This window comes from Nyctibius grandis, chromosome 29, assembly GCF_013368605.1.
Source record: "Nyctibius grandis isolate bNycGra1 chromosome 29, bNycGra1.pri, whole genome shotgun sequence".
NCBI lineage: Eukaryota > Metazoa > Chordata > Aves > Nyctibiiformes > Nyctibiidae > Nyctibius > Nyctibius grandis.
This window is the reverse complement of record NC_090686.1, coordinates 1,788,509-1,808,582: the sequence shown is the minus strand read 5'-3', so window position 1 is coordinate 1,808,582 and position 20,074 is coordinate 1,788,509. Positions and strand designations below refer to the sequence as shown.

The 20,074-nt window shown below is 35.6% G+C and overlaps 2 protein-coding genes across 4 annotated transcripts in view; one reads left to right on the top strand and one right to left on the bottom strand.

Moving 5' to 3' along the window:
* Window positions 1-20,074, top strand: part of CENPP (centromere protein P) — a 157,957-nt gene that overhangs the window by 65,112 nt on the left and 72,771 nt on the right. The window lies entirely within an intron of this gene.
* Window positions 1,127-18,779, bottom strand: ASPN (asporin). Of its 2 annotated transcripts, none has more exons than XM_068419905.1 (8): window positions 18,491-18,779; window positions 12,716-12,986; window positions 10,694-10,806; window positions 8,286-8,499; window positions 7,797-7,907; window positions 5,334-5,427; window positions 3,520-3,658; window positions 1,127-2,280 (listed from the first exon to the last, which is right to left on the bottom strand). In XM_068419905.1, the coding sequence occupies exons 2-8, from the start codon at window positions 12,960-12,962 to the stop codon at window positions 2,083-2,085; spliced, it is 1,116 nt and encodes a 371-aa protein (XP_068276006.1). In that variant the 5' UTR covers window positions 12,963-12,986; window positions 18,491-18,779; the 3' UTR covers window positions 1,127-2,082. The 2 variants fall into 2 exon arrangements, with proteins under 2 accessions (XP_068276006.1, XP_068276008.1); XM_068419907.1 differs by lacking the exon at window positions 18,491-18,779 and adding an exon at window positions 13,923-13,967.

The window sequence follows — 20,074 nt, the reverse complement described above, 5'->3', positions numbered from 1 at the left end:
AGTTCTGTCTTTCCTATGAGTGTAGTAACTAATTCCCTAGTGGAAAAATCTACTGAAGTATTGCCTCTTTTTCTGCATATACATCAGGCTTGTCTTCGAACACCAATCTATGTTTAGAGACCATAGCTCTTCATGCATGATGGCATAAATGTGGCTAAAGAAGGCCATGATATAAACTAGACCAACTGATGAAGAATATACTCATTAACTACTATTTTCAGTACTGATCACTGCTTAGAATCATAGAATCGTTTTGGTTGGAAAGGACCTTTAAGATCGAGTCCAACCATTAACCTCATACTACCAAGTCCACTACTAAACCGTATCTCTAAGCACCAGATCTACTCACCTTTTAAATGCCTCCAGGTATAGTGACTCCACCACTTCCCTGGGCAGCCTGTTCCACTGTTTGACAACCCTTTTGGTGAAAAATTTTTTCCTGATATCCAAAGTATCCCCATGTTATTTGCTAGGAAATACACTCCTTAGAAACATCTTCAGAAGCCAGCAATAGAAAGAAGCTTGGGGATCTGCATTTTTGTTTAGTGTTTTGGTTTTGTTTTATTTTGCCTTGAAGTGTTTTACAGAATTTCTGTTTGCAAAAACTGTTCTTCAGTAAAAGCCTATCCTGGCATGCGCTCTCTCCTCTCCTCGTGTGGTTTTGGGTCTCAACAGCATAGTGGTGCTAACAAAATATTAAATACAAAGAGACCGAGCAGATGAAAAAAATCAGATGTTCGACTTGATGCTTATTGCTTGGTGTACTCAGGGAGGTGGTAGAAAGGCAGAGAGATTGGGAATTGCTTGATTTCGATGTAGTATTTTGTTCTACTACTAGTCGGTGTCATTTCCCATAGCCACTTCAAGTAAAGCGTTGAATTTTTAACTTTGTGAAGAACAGCAGTGATAAGTGATCCGCAAGGTATGTAGATTTGGAAAAAGGAAGAATAGAGAAAATATCTAGAGAAGAGTCAGAAAGGTGTTTGGTTATAATCTCCGCATGTTTTGACACAACCTGTCATGTAATCAAGTATACAAATGCAATATTCTTTAAGTTTATTTAATTTATTTTGAATCCCAATAGCAAATATACACTAAATAGATATATAAAATATCCATTTTATACAGTACTGTCAGTATTGAGAATTCTCTGTGCTGACCTACGTAAGAAGTCAGGGCAGCTGAGTTCCAGCTATCTGCTTGCGTTCAGCAATTTTAAGGTACTTACATTAATGAGAGATTCTTAACCCGTGTGATGTCAAAATATAAAAGAGGAAAAAATTAAATGGAAAACATGATTACAATTGTTATAGATGAAAGAAAATGTTTGTGCTGGCCTAAAGGGAGTTTAATATCATTCCTATTAAGCTTGAAGCATATGATAAGTCTTGAATCCTACTTTTTAATGTTCAGAGGGCATCAAATTATATTGCTAGCGAAAATTGAAGGACATTTCCCTCTTAAAGTTGCAAGAAAAAATACCAAAAACTTTTAAAGGTTTTTTGCATGTTAGTTCTTGATATGAAACCTGCCTTTATCTCACTTAATAGATTGTAAAAATATGTTCTCATTTAGAGACAAAGGACCTCACAATACCGTACCTTTTTATTGCATCTTTGCTGATTATCAAAAATGGCACAAGAAGTTGTCCTTCAAGTCTGATAATTTTTTTTGCAAGTTTTCTTACAACACTTTTTGGCAAAGGAAAAAGTCCTTACTGTGGAAAAAGTAATTTCCACTTGATTTTTAGAATTTATTTGAAAGAAAGAATATGTCAAAACTATGTGATTTAAGTAAAGAATTTAACATCTATAATAGGAAACATCAAATACATTTTCCAGTTCCACTTCCAAGAGTCCTTCTGTAAGATATAGACTTTTGTTTAAATTATTCAAATGTAGGTTGAACATTGCCAAATAATACAATGGATCCTACTAACATATTGTTTCTAACTAATTATCTCTGAAATAGTAAATACTTTGTAAACTGGTTAAATAGTGTAAAATTGGCATTTTTCTGCAAATTTCAAGTATTGTAGAACTGATTTGCACAAGTTGCTTTTTGAAATGACCAACTTTGGTATCACTTGAGGAAATTTCCAAGTTGCACACTGTTTCTGGCTAAAATGCACCGGAAGGTTGAAGGCTGAACCTCCCAGTACTTTACAGGATTATTGAAGAGGCTTATACCACTGTATAATGCTTTCTTCTTTCTTCGTCCTGTTGGACAGAAATCATTCACTCCCAGTTTTGCAATATGGTTAGAATGAAGGAAGACTACCTGCAGCAAGAAGAAACAGTAAAAAATAATAGTTAGTATGTAAATGGGAAAAATATCTAAACATGCATTGGCGTATACATGACTGAGGTTTGCTATGAGATCAGTTGGATGCACACCTTAATAGGAACAGGAATTAAAAATTTGTGTTAAATCTTTAAAAAAATTCTCCCTCCTGCCACAGTCTCTCCCACAAAAAAAAGTTATATGTTATTTTATTGGTGTGTTGTCAGAATAATTTCACTCTATTCTTATGGAACATTCTCCTAAAATGCAATTTTATATCCTCTTATAGTAAGAATTATGATGATGCAGTGTTATATCCTTCCATAATGCAAATTTTCAGTGCTTTAATAAATTTTTAAAAATAGTCTGTAGAAAAGTTGATATTAGGAGAGATTTGTTGGTATGGTTATTTGAACAGATCAGTCTAATGCTGATGTAGCTTAAATTAGTAAAAAAAAAAAAAGGGCTTGTGATAGTAGAGTTTAGGATTTGTTAAGTAAATAATGTACCTTGACAAAAATAATTCTTATGTTTGTATATCTAATTTTACATTACATTGTAAGTTGGTGCTTGGGTTTAAAAAAAAATTTCAAATTTCAAAAGATTTTCCGTTAATTGGAAGTGAAATGAGAAGTACAAAGAAATGAAATTCAGAGGTAAAAGCTTTTACCCAATATAGCTTATCATGTGCTCTGTCATCTGTGCAGTTCTTCATGTTTCCCCAAGCTTTGTTCTGCTCTGTATCCTAAGGTATATGTCATCTTATAAAACATATTTGATTTTAATTGCTATTCCAGAATTCAGGAAATAAATGTGTTTTGAAGGCATTTTATTGCAGACTTTGTCTAGTTCTAAATACAATTTTAAAATCTTATCATTTCAGCCCCATAAATAATTTTCTTTGGATTTAAGGCTTTTCAGCGTAGGAATGGAAAAATTTCCACTCTGGCTTGCTAATTTGGAAACTATAATAAATCTGTAACAAACTTTCTGAAAACATTTTCTGGGTGTAGTATGTTGTTTTCCTCTTTATTTTTTCTAGGAAGTGTTCCTGCTGTTTGATCTTGGTTATTTCTTTAAGTACATACATGGTTTCAGGTTTTCCTAGTATGAGAGTCATGTCAAAATCTATGTGACAGTTAATTATGCTTTTTAATTATGTCCTAATCAGTATGGCAGTGTGAAAGTCAAACAATTTGTAACTACCAGAGCTTTCTATTAAATTTAGTATATGACCTGCAGATATTTCAGTTCGGGTAATCCAGGAGGGACTTTCTTGAGCTTGTTTTTTTCGAGATGGATTTCACGTATACTTGGGATGTTGGCAAAACTTCCATTTTCCACATCTTTGATTTTATTATTCCCAAGGCCCAGCCTAGAAATAGTACAAGGAACATTTAATTAAAGATTAATTGATATTCACAACAGCACTGAAAAGCATACTTTTTTTAAAAAAAAGATTGAAATGTGCAGGAGTAGACATAGGGGAAAAAAGAACTGGGGAAAGATGATGAAATCTTACCTCTGATAGAAAAAAAACCCCACCATTGATCTAACAAATATTTTTTCTTAATTTAATCTCCACTTAAAGGACAGCAGTAGCCTGATGTGAGCAATTGTCCGGTTTTGCATGCAGTTTTTCTGCTTTCAGTGTCAAGAGTTAAAAATGATAAACATCAACCTATCTGCTTGTGAAAGAAACCGTGCCCTTTTGTCAATTAGTGTAGCTACAGAGTATATTCACAGTGATAAAAAGTGTTGTTCTGACGAATAGCCAAAGAAGAGCAGGTCTTGCAAAGTAATAGTTATATATATAGCTTAGTCAAAACCTTTATATTTTAAAAATAAGCCAGACTACCTTCTTTCCTACTTCCCCAGTTTCCTTAATTCAGGCCTTAGTTAGACTTTTTGCTACAAGCCTTCAGCCTGCATTGCTAGGAAGATGACTGAGAAGGTGGAGGCACAGGTCAGTTTGGAGTTGCTGTTTCTGTGCATCCTGCCATCCCTTTTTTCTCCTTTCTTAAGTTCTTTAGAAACTGAAGTTGGTATCTAAACGCAGTTCAGTAGTTCCCCTATGGTAGTAGTTTCTATCCAAAATCCAAATCTAAAATTCAGTGCTGCTCAGCTGTATTTTCAGAGTATTTAACTGAGCTTTACAGAAGGAACTTCCTCCTTTTGTCCTACATGGGTGAGCCGTTCTTCAGAACCAGGCATTTTTTCTTTTTCTTAAACCCCATTGCATTTGGAAACAGTTATCAAGTTGTTTCCTTTACCAGCTACTGTATTTCTCTCAGGCTAGTTTTCAGGAGGTGAATTTATCTTCTCTTATAATTTGCCAGTTTTCCCCTGTGTGTACAACCAAGTCTGAAATTCCCCTTTTCCTGCAATCCTTTGGTATTTTTCTTTGGGCTGTGTATGGAGTGTCTCCTTCCAGTACACTTAGGCCTCCTCTGGAATTAAAAAGCTATTATGACTCTTGAATCCTATAAATTTAGTTGCAAGAAAGGCATTCTGTTCCTAAAACAAAAATCAGTTGGTGTTGCTGTGTACCTCATTTTGGGAGGGGTGATGAGCGACCAAGGAGTTATAATGCCTGGGCCTGAGACGGAATGGGCTAGAGAAAAATACTGCACGCTGTTGATAAATAATGTGACCACAAAGGTTCATATATTCTGAGTATGAGAAATACATGCAATGCTTAATTGAGGCATATTACTGCTAGCACGTTAAGAGATACTATATAAGAGCCACGCTGTGTTACAGAACAGCCATGTGCCATGATGTAAGAATTTATGGTGATTACATTTTGTAATCAGATTCTGTTCTTAACATACACTTATGTTGTGAACTGTAGGCAAGACGTGTCATAACAAGGCTAATGTTTGGTTTGGTTTGGTTGTTTTAACTTTGGTCTTATTTACAGCAGCTCTCATGAAAACACTTGAAATTTTTAATTCTCTTTTTTCCCATTAACAAGAGAAGTATCAAAGAAGAGATCCTGCCAGGTCTGGCCCTTTATCAAATGAAAGCATTCTGCATGGGAGTTTTACCTTTGAAGATCTTTATACCGGTTAAAATCTTCAAGTTCGATTGCTGTGATCTTATTGTCATCTAAATGAAGTTCTAGTAGACTGGAGGGCAGTTCTGGTGAAAAACAAATGCACAGTATGAGGAAAATAAGCCAACTTATTGTTGTTGGAGTATTTACTATGTTCCAAACAGCTTCTTTCCCTTGCGTTTAGGACTGGGTGAAGAATCTTGAGGCGGGGGTTGTCTGTGTCAAAGAAGTGGGTATTAGATACAAGTATGATACTTTTTAAAAAAAATCATCAGCATCATATGGTTTAAAATAGTAACTAAAAAAAAAAATTAAGATGTGAAAGTGCATATGCTAATGTTAAGATTCCAGAGTTCGGTATAATTTTGCGAGCTTTCTTTGTAACAGCTTTTGTGTACTTTTGGTTAACCTGTCAAAGAAATAAATTGTATGTTACGTGCAATTATCTACCAGTTGGTAGTTAAAATCCAGCTCCTGTGGAACCAGTGACAGTTTTTTGTAGATATGTATTTTCGTCCACATGATGTAACAATTGCACTATCGTAGCTCCTAAGATGTGATCTGGGAGGAAAGCTTTCCGAATTCTCTAAGCAAGCTGAGATATCTGCTATGCTCTTTCCCGTGCCGGTACGCAGAATGTTTGCTCATGTGGTACCAAACAGTCCCAGTTCGGAGCTGTCAGTGCACAGACCGGGACGTGGAGAATCTTTTTTACCATATCCTTTTAGTGAGGGCAGACAAAGATAGTCACAAGTTTGAATCTCTACTTGCTGATCTTATGTTCCGTTTTAGTAGCATCTGTCTAGATGGCACCCTGACACCGAGCAAGACAAACCACACATTTCTGTTACGAATATGGCGCAGGGGAGCACCGCTCCGTTGCCGTTGCTATTTGCTGTAGCATTACAGTACTCAAGAAAAGTGGCACGCTTTACACCTGTCTGTATGCCAGCTGACGTGCCTTGGGGGGTGTGTGTTTGGGCTTTATTCCAGTTTACAATTCTGCCAGGTGCTGCTTGTGTCTGAGTTACAATATTAAGAGGAAAGACTACCCCTTTGTCCGTTTTAGATTTTAAGTGCATTGTGTAAGTTACATTGTTGAAATCTCTTTGTGTCGTTGTGACATTTGCAGATAGAAGGATCTACAAACGTCGTTTCCATTTGTGTAGAATGTGTTCACCATGAAATCCTGTTTGTTTATGATTTGTTTAAGTGTTTGACACCACATATTGGACCTCATGCTATGTTTCCTTATAGGAGATTTCTTTATAACAAAGACAAAATCTGAATCATTTTATGTACCTTTTTTTGTGCTAAGTGACAGCAGATGGTACTCTGATGATAACAGACGAATGTTTTTTGTTTTGTTTTGTTTTGTTTTTTATGTTAGGGAGTGTTACCATAGTCAGCCAGATACTTTCTGACCTTAAAATTACCTGAAGAATTGGGGTGAGTTGGTTTTGCTGGGGTTTTTTTTTAGTGTTCTCTTTTACAGAGATGCTTTTGCATATATATCTGTCTACCAGAAGAGATTAAATTTAATAAGAAACAACTCTTTATCTGAATGATATGGAAATAAATACCTTAGGGGCCAACATTTAGTCTCCCCGTAAGTTAATAAATGATGTAACATAAGGTGTTATGCTTTATTTCCTCCCTTTTTCTCTTAGCTAGTAGTTTTGAGCAGTTGAAAATCATGAGAATTTGGTTAAGTACTACATTGACCTAGAGAAAATGCAGGTAGAGTGTTGTACTGAGTTCCTTTGTGCTGCTTCTTTGTGTGTGGAGGTCAGTGGTTTGTAAAGTTAGTTTTTTTTAATTTATTGATCCCTCCAAATCACAAGTTAATTGTTTTATATGAAGGAGTGATTTGATTTTGTAGTATTTTATGTTGAATTTAATTAAAATGTTAATATTAAATTTCTTTAACTGGGTTTTGCATTAAGGTGGTTATATTGCAGAGCATATTTGAGCTACAGTGTCGCTTGAAACATTCAAAATGAAAGTTAGAAATTTTGGAGTTTCATTTTAAATGCATAAAGGAAGTGGGAATTCTGTATCGCTTATGACCCAGATCAAATATCAGGGGGTTTATCCTTTCTTTGTAAGGATTTTTGAGAGGCTGATGTGAAAGATGTGAAGTGACATCTTATTTTCTTCACGTTGTTTCTCCTGAGAAGTCTCTGGATGACTCAGAGAGAGGAGTGGACTGTCTGATGGGGAGAAGGCAGGGGAGGGGGCTGGAGAGCGAGCGTGTGTGCACACACTTGCACACTTTTGAGATGTACAATTGGATCCTAAATGCAATAAGAAAAATAAGGTAGGAGGTGGTTTGGTAGTAATGAACAATACAAAACAGAATTTATGAACATTTTAATAATCATACAGATGTTAAAACATTTTATATAGGAGTATACTGGTATAGGTAAAATAGAAGAGGTAAAACAAAGCATACCTTTAGGAACTGAAGTTAACTTAGCTTCTGCCATTCTTATGTGATAGATATTTACTCCTTCAAAAGCCCCTGGCTCTATTCCATCATTGTTAAGAGGGTTTGCACTCATTTCTGTCCAAGGGGGAAAAAAAAGTATTTATGGCATAGGAATTTTGTGTATGTTAGACTAAGTTAGAAACAGCTGATTTAATTTTATTTATGACTTCTGATGTTCTACCATTAATTAATGTTGGCTTTGATTACCTATTCTGAGGAATGGAAGTCAGAGCTTCCAGTGAATAAAGGCTGTCTAACTTGGCTTGCGGGGTTACCAGAAACTTGACCTGTGTAGCAATTTCACACAGAAATTAAACTGTGCAAGATAGTTTCCACGGCATGGATATATCTTTAAGAGGAAGTTGCACATTGGGGAAATGATTGAATGGAAATTATATCTAGTATGTTACATTTTTGATAAAGACATTTTCTTTTCTACTTAATGGGGCTTACCTAAAACATGTAGAGACTTCATTCCTTTAAATGCATCCTTGTGGATTTTCTTAACCTTATTAGCATGAATTCTGAGCTCTGTTAAAGTTTTTGGTAGATTTGTTGGAATCTCAGTTATCTGGTTGTGGGACAAATATAGTCGTCGTAGCTTCTTGGTTGGTTGAAAGGCTTTTGGATGGATCTTGAATATTTTATTGTTGTTCAAAGCCAGTGCCTATGAGATATGGGAAGAGCAACACAAAATTTCTTCATACAGGAATGTTATGATTGTGAATTTTAAGTCATGAATTTGATATATAATTTAACAAGTATTTTAAATATTTTATTTTTCCATCATACCAAACTTTAGCACTTTGTATATACTTTGGGCATTTCAATTGATTGTGAGAACTAGAAAAGAACCTGGAAGCTGGAACATCAACTAGAAGGTAGAGAAAAACTAGTCAGAGCTGAAAAGGTGCCAATGGATGATGAGAAGAATTGGCAAAACAATATGTTTTTCTTCATATATTTTGTGGGATTGTATGGGGCTTATATTCTTTGTTGTTGTTCCTTAATGCAGACAAATTCTCAAAACTCAGAATTTCATCTTTTATTTTAGCATAATGCTGCAAAATAGAAGTTAGGTTTTTAATCTGAGTTTCTTAAAAGTTAATGTCTGTATATGACTGATATACACACACATTAATTTATTATATCTTATTTGCCATAATTTTTCAACTCCTGTGAATTTAAGTATCTTTCTTCTGTATAGTACACTAGTCCTTTTTTGGGACAGTTTTGTTCTTGGTTATTATGTGTTATCAGAGAGCTTGTAATGAGTTACTACAGACAACAAAATATGAATTATCTGAAATTATTTTGCATGTCAAATCACATCACTGCATTTCCATAGCTAGACTATTCATTTTTGTTCTTTTTTTTTTTTACTTTTTAACTTTTTTTTCTTTGAGCTGTTGGTGAGACATCTGCTCTCTGGAATTGTGGGGAAAAAAAGTAGAGAAAAATAGAATTAATCTTTTTTCCCAGAAAGAATGGAGATAGCTTAAGGAAATAAACAGGAAATGCTCCTTCCTAATCCAAGTTGCCATCTGTGCCTTTGCTAAGTAGACTAATACTCAGACAAGTTGTACAAAGTAAGCTTTGCTTTCAGTAAAAATTTTGTTGGGCCTCGCAGCAAATTAACTGATGAGAAAAAGGAAAACAGGTCAGAGTTTTCAGTTAGTCACATGATTAAGTGGTTATTCTAATACACAATGTGGTGATTGCTGATGTATCCCAGTGACTTTCTCATTAGTTGGAGGTTAGTTTCTGTAAGATCTTTTACGCTGAATATAAACCACAGTTAGTGTGTTCACCCCTAGCTTGCTGGTAAGACCATTCTCTACGCATACAGAAGACACTTAAGGGGAATTGGAAACACTTTGTTGCAAACAATGAATTTGTATGGTTCATGTTTTTTCTGTCCTAACTTAACCCATAATTATTAACAAGCTCATTCATAAACACTCAGATCTGGTAAATTTTCAGTTCTTGCCCAGAAAGCAAATACAGCTGAAAAGGAGTTGTTTTACCTTAGTTTAATGTGTGTTTTATGTCTTTCTAATGTGGAATAGAATGTCGTTCATTTGCTATAACTTGTGGAACAGATTTGTCATTTTTACAATGAAATTTTTTAAATTGTCAGTATTCGTTGGTACTGGATCTGTTGTGACATCTTATGGAAATAAGTGTTCCAAAACAGATTTAATCTACCTTTCCGGGCCTCTGAAGCTCTCTTATTTTCTTTCATTAAAAAAAGGGGATTATTGTGTACTGTAAATATCTAGATTTATCAGTTGCCAGCGATACTTATTTTAAAGCCTGTCTCTATGAGCATACTTGAGCGTGTTAAAAAATAGTAGTAAAACACCTGACTTTTTCAGTAATTCAGTGCTGGTCTGTTTTCTGTTCAGGGGAATTGGATTTGTGACATTAGTTTCTGTGGTGTATGTGTTAGCTATATGCTGTGTGCGTTTGAAAATACCCTTAGAAAATATCGTTCTAGTTCTCCTGTGAGATTAAGTTCTTTCTGCTGTTTTACAGCTAAGCAGGTAAAAAAGGAGCGTTTTGTCTTGCAGCCTTTAAGAGTGCAGGGAGTGTTTCTGTGCATGCTAAGGACTGAGTAAATCTTGAGGATCTTTTTGGCAAGATACATATGATACATTTTCTGTATGTTGTAGAAAGTAGCATAGTGCTTATAGCTCAAAGAAATTTGCTTCTTACTATGTGGGAGCAGTCAAATACACAGGCATTAGACTATTTTTATGGATACTATTGGAGAAGAAGAATACCATATGTATTCTAGAAGTATCAAAATATTTCAGATTGCTAAATAAGATTTCAAATTTGGAAAACAGCATGCTTACGTAAAGTGATGCGAGTCCTTGGAGATCGTTTTCCTTGACCTCTTTAATTTTGTTGTTTTGAAGGTCAATCATGCGAGTATCTGGTGGAATGTTGCGAGGTATTGATGTCAAACCTATTTAAGTATGTGAGATAAACAGAAGCATTATGTGCCTGTATGTACGTCCAAATAAATTAACTGCTAAACAACAAAACACAGTAAGATTGTTGATGATTGTGATGGGAAAGAAAACACAAACAGTCATAAAGTGAAGGATAGAAGGGAATATTTGATAATGAGAGGAACTAACTATGTAAGAATGTATGACAAAAATGTGTGGATAGTTTCAGGAGGAACTGCTCCTACCCAGACCATGAAAAGCTAGAATGGGGTGCTCATGGCAGGTTCCTGGCATCTGGGAAACAAGCGCCCTCAGAGCACAGGCTGTTCTCCAGGGAAACTACTTAAGCCCCTGGAGAAAGCAGCCCTCAGAGGACCTGGGGCTGTGGTTCTGTAGTGAGGAGCAGGGCTGTGGCAGTGGCTTTGAGGGATTTCTGCTCAGTGCTTGAATGCTCCTTTCTGCCTCTGCGCTGCCCTATCTGTTGTGCCGGCATGGTTGCTTATATAGCCATACAGTTAGCATCAGGACTGAGAAACGTATTCTTGGTAAAAGTGGACAAAAGATGGTCTTCCAGCTGCCCGTACTTAATTACCAGTTGTATAAATTCCCCAATCCAGTTAATTGTTCAGTTACAAAAACATTTCAATTTATGCCATCCGAGATCCTGAATCAACAGAAGAGACTGGCAAGGGATAGTAACTTTCTTTTCAGTGGAAATGCTGATGCATCAAATGCTAAATGCTGGTCCAGTTAATTAACAATTATCCCATAATTAATAGGTTAGTTATTTAAAGATGTAGTCTATTAATAGGGGTTTTTTTCTATGTGTGAACTTAAGGGGTTTGCAATCTGTAAACTAGATGCAATAACCACAGTTTATTGCTGTCAGCAAAAGTTTATTTTGATTCCTTAATAATGACACATTTTAAAAAACCCAGCAATTTATGTATTGAATCAATGTTCTAAGACATGAGGAGTCTAGAATTAAGTTTAGGGTGGTGGCAGAGCTGTGATGAGAACAAATGTTGCTGTCACTGTGCTAGTGGCAGGAGCATAGTCCTCTGATTACCTTGAATCCTGGGAAGGCTTCAGTGAACACTAGTTCAAATTGACACAATTAATGATTAATTCATATTTAGGGACTAGTATGTATCTGCAACAGTGGCAGCAGCAGATTTGTCTTTGGTTAAAATGTTACCAGTGATGTGCACTTTAATGGCAGTTAAGCTGAGCAAATGGTTTGTATCCCATTCATGTGCTGCATTAAACTTCCTTGTGGTTTATTTATGGCCTCTTTTTCCTTTTTTATCTTGCTTTGTGGTTGTCAATGAAGTACTTTAGCTGTAGTCTTTTTTGAGAGAGGGGACTAATAGCTTGTCTAATGCAAACAGAGAAGGTACAGCAAATTTTTGTGCTCCTCTTTGGATATAACTTCATGGAAGCAAATGAAACAGGAAAAAGTGTAATCTAAAATGTAAATATAAGCTTTTTTGCATTCTGTGATTGTTCCCTTAGTGGATAAATAGCTGTGAAGATTTTATGTACTTATTAACCCTGATAAATATTCAGTTAAATAGTTTTCCAGTTACTTGTGACATACTCTAAATGCCTTTCCATTCTATGCTGTTATCAATGGAAGTCATTGCTAACGGAAGGTGGCTATAGCAGTTCATTAATTTTCTAAACTGATGCACATAAACTAGGAAAACGTGTTGTAAAAAGTACTGGACACAAATTAGTTGCTGGACGTGAATTAGATATGGTTTGCAAGCCTAACTGAAAAAATGTAAGCTCCTTTTGAAAATGCCTAGTGTAGGAATATGTGAATGTGTGCGATTTATGGAGGTGTAGAATTCACCTTTTACAAGGCAAATCCTCCAAAGAAGAGTCCAGTGGAGAACAGACACACAAATTCATCCTTACCTAGGTCAGAGCAATGGACAACTCTCACATAGCACTGGCATCCAAAGGGGCATATTGGGAACAGATCAAAAGGAATTAGTGGCATAATTGGTTCAGTGGTTGGAAATAGAGAATTGTCGTCATCGTCATCATCATCATCATCTTCTATATCTTGGAGCATCATATTCTTTAGTGTAAAATATGAAGGACCGATGAGAGGTTTGGCAGAGCACAAAGCCAAGAAGAGAAGGAGCGTGAATTCTTTCATATCTTCTTAATCAGGATAGCCAATCTTGAAGAGGAAAGTAAACAAACAAAAAACCCAAACACAGCAATGAGTGCATGTGAAGCAGCAAATAAAGGTATTGAACTCTTTACTTTACTCACTGCTACAGTCTGTGGCCATGAAAAATGGTCTGTCATTCATATTAGGGTTTAATTAGTTTATAAAGGATGAAGAATATTTTAAATATTTTTCAAATATAATATTTATGTTATTATTATAAAATTATATGTTATAATAAATACTATTAAAATATTATTTCATCAAACATTAATACCATATCAAAGTTTTTTAGTTGAGTTTAAAAGGTGGTAGTATCATCATTTGCTTCAGGCTTTGAAGTGTAATTTTTGTCACACCAGAACTTGGAATTGGATTTGGTTTGTTCCTTTGTAATGAGAATATATTTTTAATGGGATACATGGGCATATGTGCATTGCTTGTATCCAGAAAATTGGGAAATACTTGATTAGTAATACATAAAATGCACTCATCAGGATACCCCCTGAACACTTGTTATTCTACTCCCTAAACACTTCTAATTAAACACTTCTTATTCCAATCTCGAAAACTAGATGGTTTTCAGTCCTGACAACAGCTTTTTCCAAATTCCAGTCATTCGTATATTATTGCTATTGATAGAAGCTCACCTGTGTTAATGTGAACACATGTGTATATGACTTTTATTTGATGAGGGCTCTGTTCTCTGACAAGGGCTTGCAGGTTATGAATCTGTGTCATTTGAAACCAGGAACTTAAATTACATCCAGAAAAAAGCTGGAAACCAATACTTCTGTGTGTGTATTTTTTCAATAAACATTTTTTTTCAACCTAGCTTTGTCATCATAGCGCCTGTACATTGTAGCTAGGCAGCCAGCTGAAAGGAGCTCAAAATGCACCGTGCTTGAATTTAATGCCATAAAAACCATCCGCTTTCTAGATTACCTGTCAGTTGAAAGTATCTTTCTTGTGTAATCAAAGGTCCTTCAGTCTGGAATACAGAAAGATGATGAATTGGGGCAACTTCAAAGCAGAAAAACTCATGTCAGCTACAATTGTTTTTTTTCTGATGTTATTGAGAAGAATACACAAGTTACGAAGGACTTAAAAGTAGATTTGTCTTTAGAAAAATCTGGCAGACTCTGTCTCATTACAGCTTCTCTGAGTTCCTGTTTTACCAGTTCTCTTTTAGCCACACTTGACTGGGAAAACCAGGAGTCCAGTCCTACAGTGTAGTGTGTTACCCGAGTAGTGATGATCCATAGGTCAAAACTCTTAGATGTTTTCAAAACTCTGGTTTTATTCTAAAGATGACTTTATTGGCCAAACAGTCCTATAAAACTAGACACAAGGGAAAACAGAGATAGTAAGACTTGCCACAGGATGTTTTGCAACTCTGTGAGAAAAGACTGTAAATTCAGCCCTCAGCTCTACATTGTTCCCCTCCAAAGCCCAGTTCCGAAGTCATTTGGATCCTACAGCACACTCTGCAAACCAGGAGGGGCTGTTGTAAATTTTATTATACGTATCCTGTTTATAAAAATGTTTCTATTTAGACTATCATAGACCTCTTTAGGGAAATACTAAACGGATGTCAGTTCTTGTTTGATCACCTAATTAAATGCTTGCTGATCTGTTTATAGCTGAAAAATGTCTGTACGTAGGCATTTTGTCATTGGTCCTCAATCACAGGAAAAGGGGTGCACTGGTTTGTACAAGGGTGTTGACTTGGCTTATTCGAAATTCTGAGGTTTTGTTTGTATTGCTTTTTTCTATGCAAGGTCATTTTGATGTTTCTTATATATGGTTCTTAACGGCATTAAAATGCTGTGTATTGCATACATTGCTACTACTGTAACTGTATACATTTCAGGGTGTATAAAAAGATAAAAGCTAACGGTATTTAGATTACATAAAACAGCCTTCTGAAAAGCATGCAGTGACTCCTTCCCCCCAAATATGTCTGAAAACAGAAGCACATTATACTTTGTATCTTGCAAGTGTGCAGCATATAACTGTGAGTTTACTATGTATTGTAATCTTCCAGTTGCATGCTCACTTGAGTACTGCATCTTTTACTGATCTAGCAATCTCTTAAAAGAGTCTTCACATATATTTTTCCCATATATTTTCCTTTGTGTTCAAAATAATGTTCTCTTTCAGTGCTCCTAGAAAGAATTTTATAGTTGTACTTGCAATCCTACACAATGTGTTTTCTTGAAAGAGTCTTTGAATATAAACAGTGCTGGCAACAAGATGTGGAACCTCCATTTGTTTGTTTGGAGAGACTTGCAGTCATGTCTGGCTGTACACCTTTGCAATATTTGGCCCTTTCAATCTTGTATTTCAACTTCAGCAAAACAGTCATCCCATTTATTAGGAGATGCGGAATCTGAAGCCTTTCAGACTTCTGAGTTCTTATTCTTGGACAAGTGCTTTAATGAATGGGTTTTCACAGATGGGCACTCAGGCTGGTCTTACCCTGACTGCTTAGGTATGAAGTGACAAAACACTCTGTGCTTTATTCAGGGGTGTTGTGCAATTTCTGCATGTAGGATATCAATCATCGTAGCATGTATCATGTCTTGGGACATCTAGTTTCTAAGTCCCTGCTGACTTCTATTTGTTATAGGCACTGGGTGTATAGTTTTGCTGTACCTAAAAGATAATCTTTCATGTACATTCCTGAAGTGCTCTTCTAGATCTGGTATTAGAAAGTTGTCTTATGAAACAATTTGAAAATCTATTTCCCACTTGCACCTGTAGCAAATGGATTGCATCTTTCCTTTCAGATATTAAAAAAACTAGTTATGATTTCAAACTATGAAAAGGTTGAGGCTGTGATTGGAGTAGTGGCCAATTTGAACTCTTGAAAAACACGCATTGTTCACAAACAGTTCTAGAAAAGTAGCGTTGATATATGTCATTTATTACATATATTAGCCCTGTCAGTTAGATCTCTTGAAAACAAGTCCCTGTACAGAAGGAAACTTGAGTTATGATACTTTTTTTTTAAGAAAGAGAAAAAGCCCTTGCTTGATCTTCCCATGTTGCCATTAGGAAATCTGTATTGCTAGTTGGCTTTGTAGTTAGAGGTGGTAATCAAGTTTGCCTCCAGGTTTGCATTGGCCAAAGAACTGCCAAAGAATGGATTCCAAAGAACTGGATTTTATGGAGGTTTTTGGTTTTTTTTCCTGGCTGAGGTTTTGAGTTTCCCAGCAAACAGATGTTGGTATGTCTCTGTAGAAATGCTCTGACTCTGCAGCTCATCTCAAAGAAAACTTTCTACATGCTTAGACTTCAAGAGTAAAAGAATTACAAGAAAATGAAAGCCTAAAATCCAAGTGGTCTTTCTGAAAATAGTTTAATAATTTTATCATGAGAATTTTATGAAATATTTAATTGTTTTGGAAAGTACAGTTCATGGATGCAGCTCTACTAATGGTTCACTGCTGCCACTTGAGGCTGGTTCTGCTCCCAGGTACATACTTTCAGTTCTCTCATATCAGCTCTTCCACTCAGGCTGTTCACCGAGCTGATTGAACTCACTAAACCAGCATAAAACTAATGTGAGCAAGAAAGAAAGCCCAACACATTCTTTCCGGGTGAACAAACTGAATCAGTCTGAGCATCAGAGCCAGCACAAAGGAATGGGTGGAACAGCCTGGTTTGGAGGGACAGAACGTTAAATGGAAAGAGAGGGAAGGAGAAGAGGTGGGACAGCCATTCTTGACATGTTAGACAGGCTCAGGTATTTTGTTGAATACTACCCTGAACAGATGATGGCTGCTTGGACAAAGTCTGGTGTTGTCCATTCTCATTTTTACAGACCGGAACTTTGAAGATGAGTTTGAGCAAGAGTGTAGTAAGTTCAAGGAGGGCTCACATGGTTCTTCATTACACATTCTTTATAGCAATCCTACTTTTCCTTCAGTACAAAAAGCTTCTGAATAGCATCTTTTCACTGGAACAGTAGCCACCCCAAAGTGAGGGAATTGAAAGTGGAGATGACGCTTTACATGTAGAGATGCTGTAAGTGTGACTTTCTTTCCTGAAGTATGTAACAATCCTAAAATCACTGTACTAATTGCTTGGGGGACATACTTATCCTCACTAATGTGATTACCTTTACCAAAACTCATATTACCAAACAGCATGTGGAAGATATGAACTTTTTATGCTATTAGTTTAGGATAATACTTATCATTTATAACTAATAAAATGCAGGTGATGTCACAGTACGTTAATACGATTAAAACCTTTTAGAGATTGTGTGAGGAATTCCCACATAAGTGTGCAATAGTTCTGTGACATGCAGATTCTAAACATGAACTATGGGGAGAAAAAGACTTTCTGTGAGGATAGAAGTTACGTTGTTAGTATGGGCTGTGTGCATTAAAAAAAAAAAAAAAAAAAACCAACGAAAACCAAAACCAGTAAGTCTGGACGCCTTGGCAGTTGCATGCCAGTTCTGCAGCATGTGGTCTTTGTTGTCTTACCAGTTATGACACTGAAGGAGTTAATAGTTAAAGTTTTAAGACTTAAAAAGACTCTAAATTATATTTAGAAATCACTTCTATTGCTGGTGTACGGAGGCGAATTTCCTATGGCATTGTTTCTGAAAAGGAAATGTTTAAATGACACAGCGGTGGTCTTTACAGAGGCAAAGAAAAATCCCTGTGTTCGTTAACAACACAAATCATTGCACCGTGCACAGATTTTGTCCAAAGAAAGGCAAGACCATAGCTGTTTTGAAAGCTCTATTTAAAAATAGTTCTGGTTCTATTAGTCATTGTCCCATTCCAGAAATAAAAGGAGTTTATGTTTAACTCTTTGTCTACTCTACTGATTTACTTAAATTGCTGAAGAAAAACAGGAGGAAATTTTTTGGTCAGTAAGATCACTGAAGAAATGATTCTGCCTTGAGAAACAGTCCAATATTGAAGGTCTGTAGCATAGTAATGAATAGCATGTTTACAAAGTAAGTTATGTTTAGTGAGTATTTACTTTGTATGGAAAACACTGCATGACTCTTGCATGTTATTGAATATGATCTATGAGCTATTAGGTTGCAGCTTGTCTACAGTTCACTCTTTCATGTGTCATTTTTAATTACTTTGCTGATATCTACTTAAAAAAACCCACCTTGAATACCAAGTTACAGAAATTTAACAGTGAGTTGTAGCTGTAGGAACTGCTGTACTTGTAGGAATGATTTTCTTAGATTGTAATAACTGAGGAAAAAATTTTTATTGACAGTTATTAAGACTTTCTGACAAGTCTTTCTTTAATAGTTAAATAATTCACTGTAGCTTTTTTTTTGCTTTGCAGCTCAGATGTAGTAAATACAGAATGATTTCAGCTGCAAAGTAGATTTTCAAATGTTCCATAAAAAAAGTAGCACTTCTAACTCTGAATTACCTGACATTATTAATCTGTACATAGTAACTGACAACCTGTTGCTGAATTCTTTATTGCTATTTAAATAGAATAGGTATTCAAACTGGACATACCTTGCAAGTTTGATAGTTCTTCCAGAAGCACTGTGATAATCCACCTGAGATCTTTATGTCCAGTTATTTCATATTTAAAAAAAAAAAAATAGAGTAAAAGGAAGTTAGACTGAGTTCTGTGAAATGGAAAGTAAATATAAAGAAAAATTCCACTTCCAAACTTCTTGATCCTCCTGGCACTGTGGGTGACACCAGAGTAAAGTGCTGCTTCAGATTAGCCCATCTTAGTACTGAAGAATGATATTAAGATGACTTGTTAGCACTCATATGTTTTTCATCACTGCTTGTATTACAGCCAAAACTTCTGGCTTAACTCTAGACGTCTAGTGGAAGACTTTGTAAAACCTGCAGTTTAATAATAGTTGACATCAGGCCATTGGAAGTACAGTGAGGTCCATTTCAGGTCATTCCTGCTATGGAATCACACTTTAGAATTTCATTAGCAGTTGTTCTTTAAAAAGTGTGACTTGAATAGGAGTGTAAAACCTCAGCCAGTGACATAGTGAGCCAGTAGCCTATAGTGATCAGCATGTTGCCAAACCTTTCTAAGGTTATAAAATTAGGACTTTGGTGTGTAGTTATGTATAAATATTACTTATTGCTTTCTGTAGACAACTGTCTGGCTGGGGAAGATGGTTCAAGAATGTAAAATGTAGATCAGATTTTATTAGTCAATATAGTTAATTTATTTCTCTTGTATATGAGAAAATAAGCATATCTTTTATTTAAAATAGAGACAATATTTGCAATATTCTGTGATAAGGATTGAAGTTGTGAGGTTAAAACAAAGTCTTTGAGAATTTACATTGAGTTATACTGTTTGTACTGACATCACAATCACAATATTTAGAAACTGGGTTATTCTTTGTTTAGCTTGAGTAGGCTGCCTGTTTATGTGTACTTCAGAAATGTATGACAAATTGAGTGTACCTAAAGCAAAAGTTTCAATGTAACAGTTCGTGTCTTTAAATTTACAATAATTTTTGCCTGTCCAATTCCATGCACATCTGGCTTCATCTGTTTCTTTAATTAGCTCCTTTCTCTCTTAAGAGTCTGGTCTTGCTGCAGAAAAATAGCCTGGAAAATTTATTTATGTTTTTTAATACGCATGTAATGTGGCGCTGGTTGCAAACTGACGGTTTAAGTCGCGTATTAGTTGTTTTGTCTACTGTTACTTTCTTAAGGAAGAAAAAAATACCATACCAAAAAGTAAAACTTTGGTGCTCTCATATCAAACCAGGCAAGGCTTGTGTTTCCTGCTGCATTGTTTTTGCATGTGTTCCAGTTCCAGTAGCATAGATGAATGATGAAAAAGATTCTCCCTATCACTTTTCCCAAGGGATAAAATTACAGTTTCAAAAGCAATCACATTCCCACACAAAAATCTGAAGGATAATCTTAAACTTTCTTGAAATATCAAATTGCATATATCTGTATTCTCTTGCCTGCATTTAGAAACCAAAGCTTCCTAAGCAAACACTCCCCTGTGTTTTGAATAACTTGGTTTGGATGCATTTACTTGAGCAAATTTGTATTAAATTGCTGTTTAAAAAAACCTCCAACACTTTCTTGGCTCTTTAATAG

What these genes read in the sequence shown, in the direction of transcription:
- ASPN (XM_068419905.1), bottom strand. Translation starts at nt 12,962, where the DNA reads ATGAAAGAATTCACGCTCCTTCTCTTCTTGGCTTTGTGCTCTGCCAAA. An exon ending in TGTCCATTGCTCTGACCTAG is followed by an intron (nt 10,807 to 12,715) that starts GTAAGGATGAAT and finishes ATACTTAAATAG; the next exon opens with GTTTGACATCAATACCTCGC. An exon ending in CGGTATAAAGATCTTCAAAG is followed by an intron (nt 3,659 to 5,333) that starts GTAAAACTCCCA and finishes TACTATTTCTAG; the next exon opens with GCTGGGCCTTGGGAATAATA.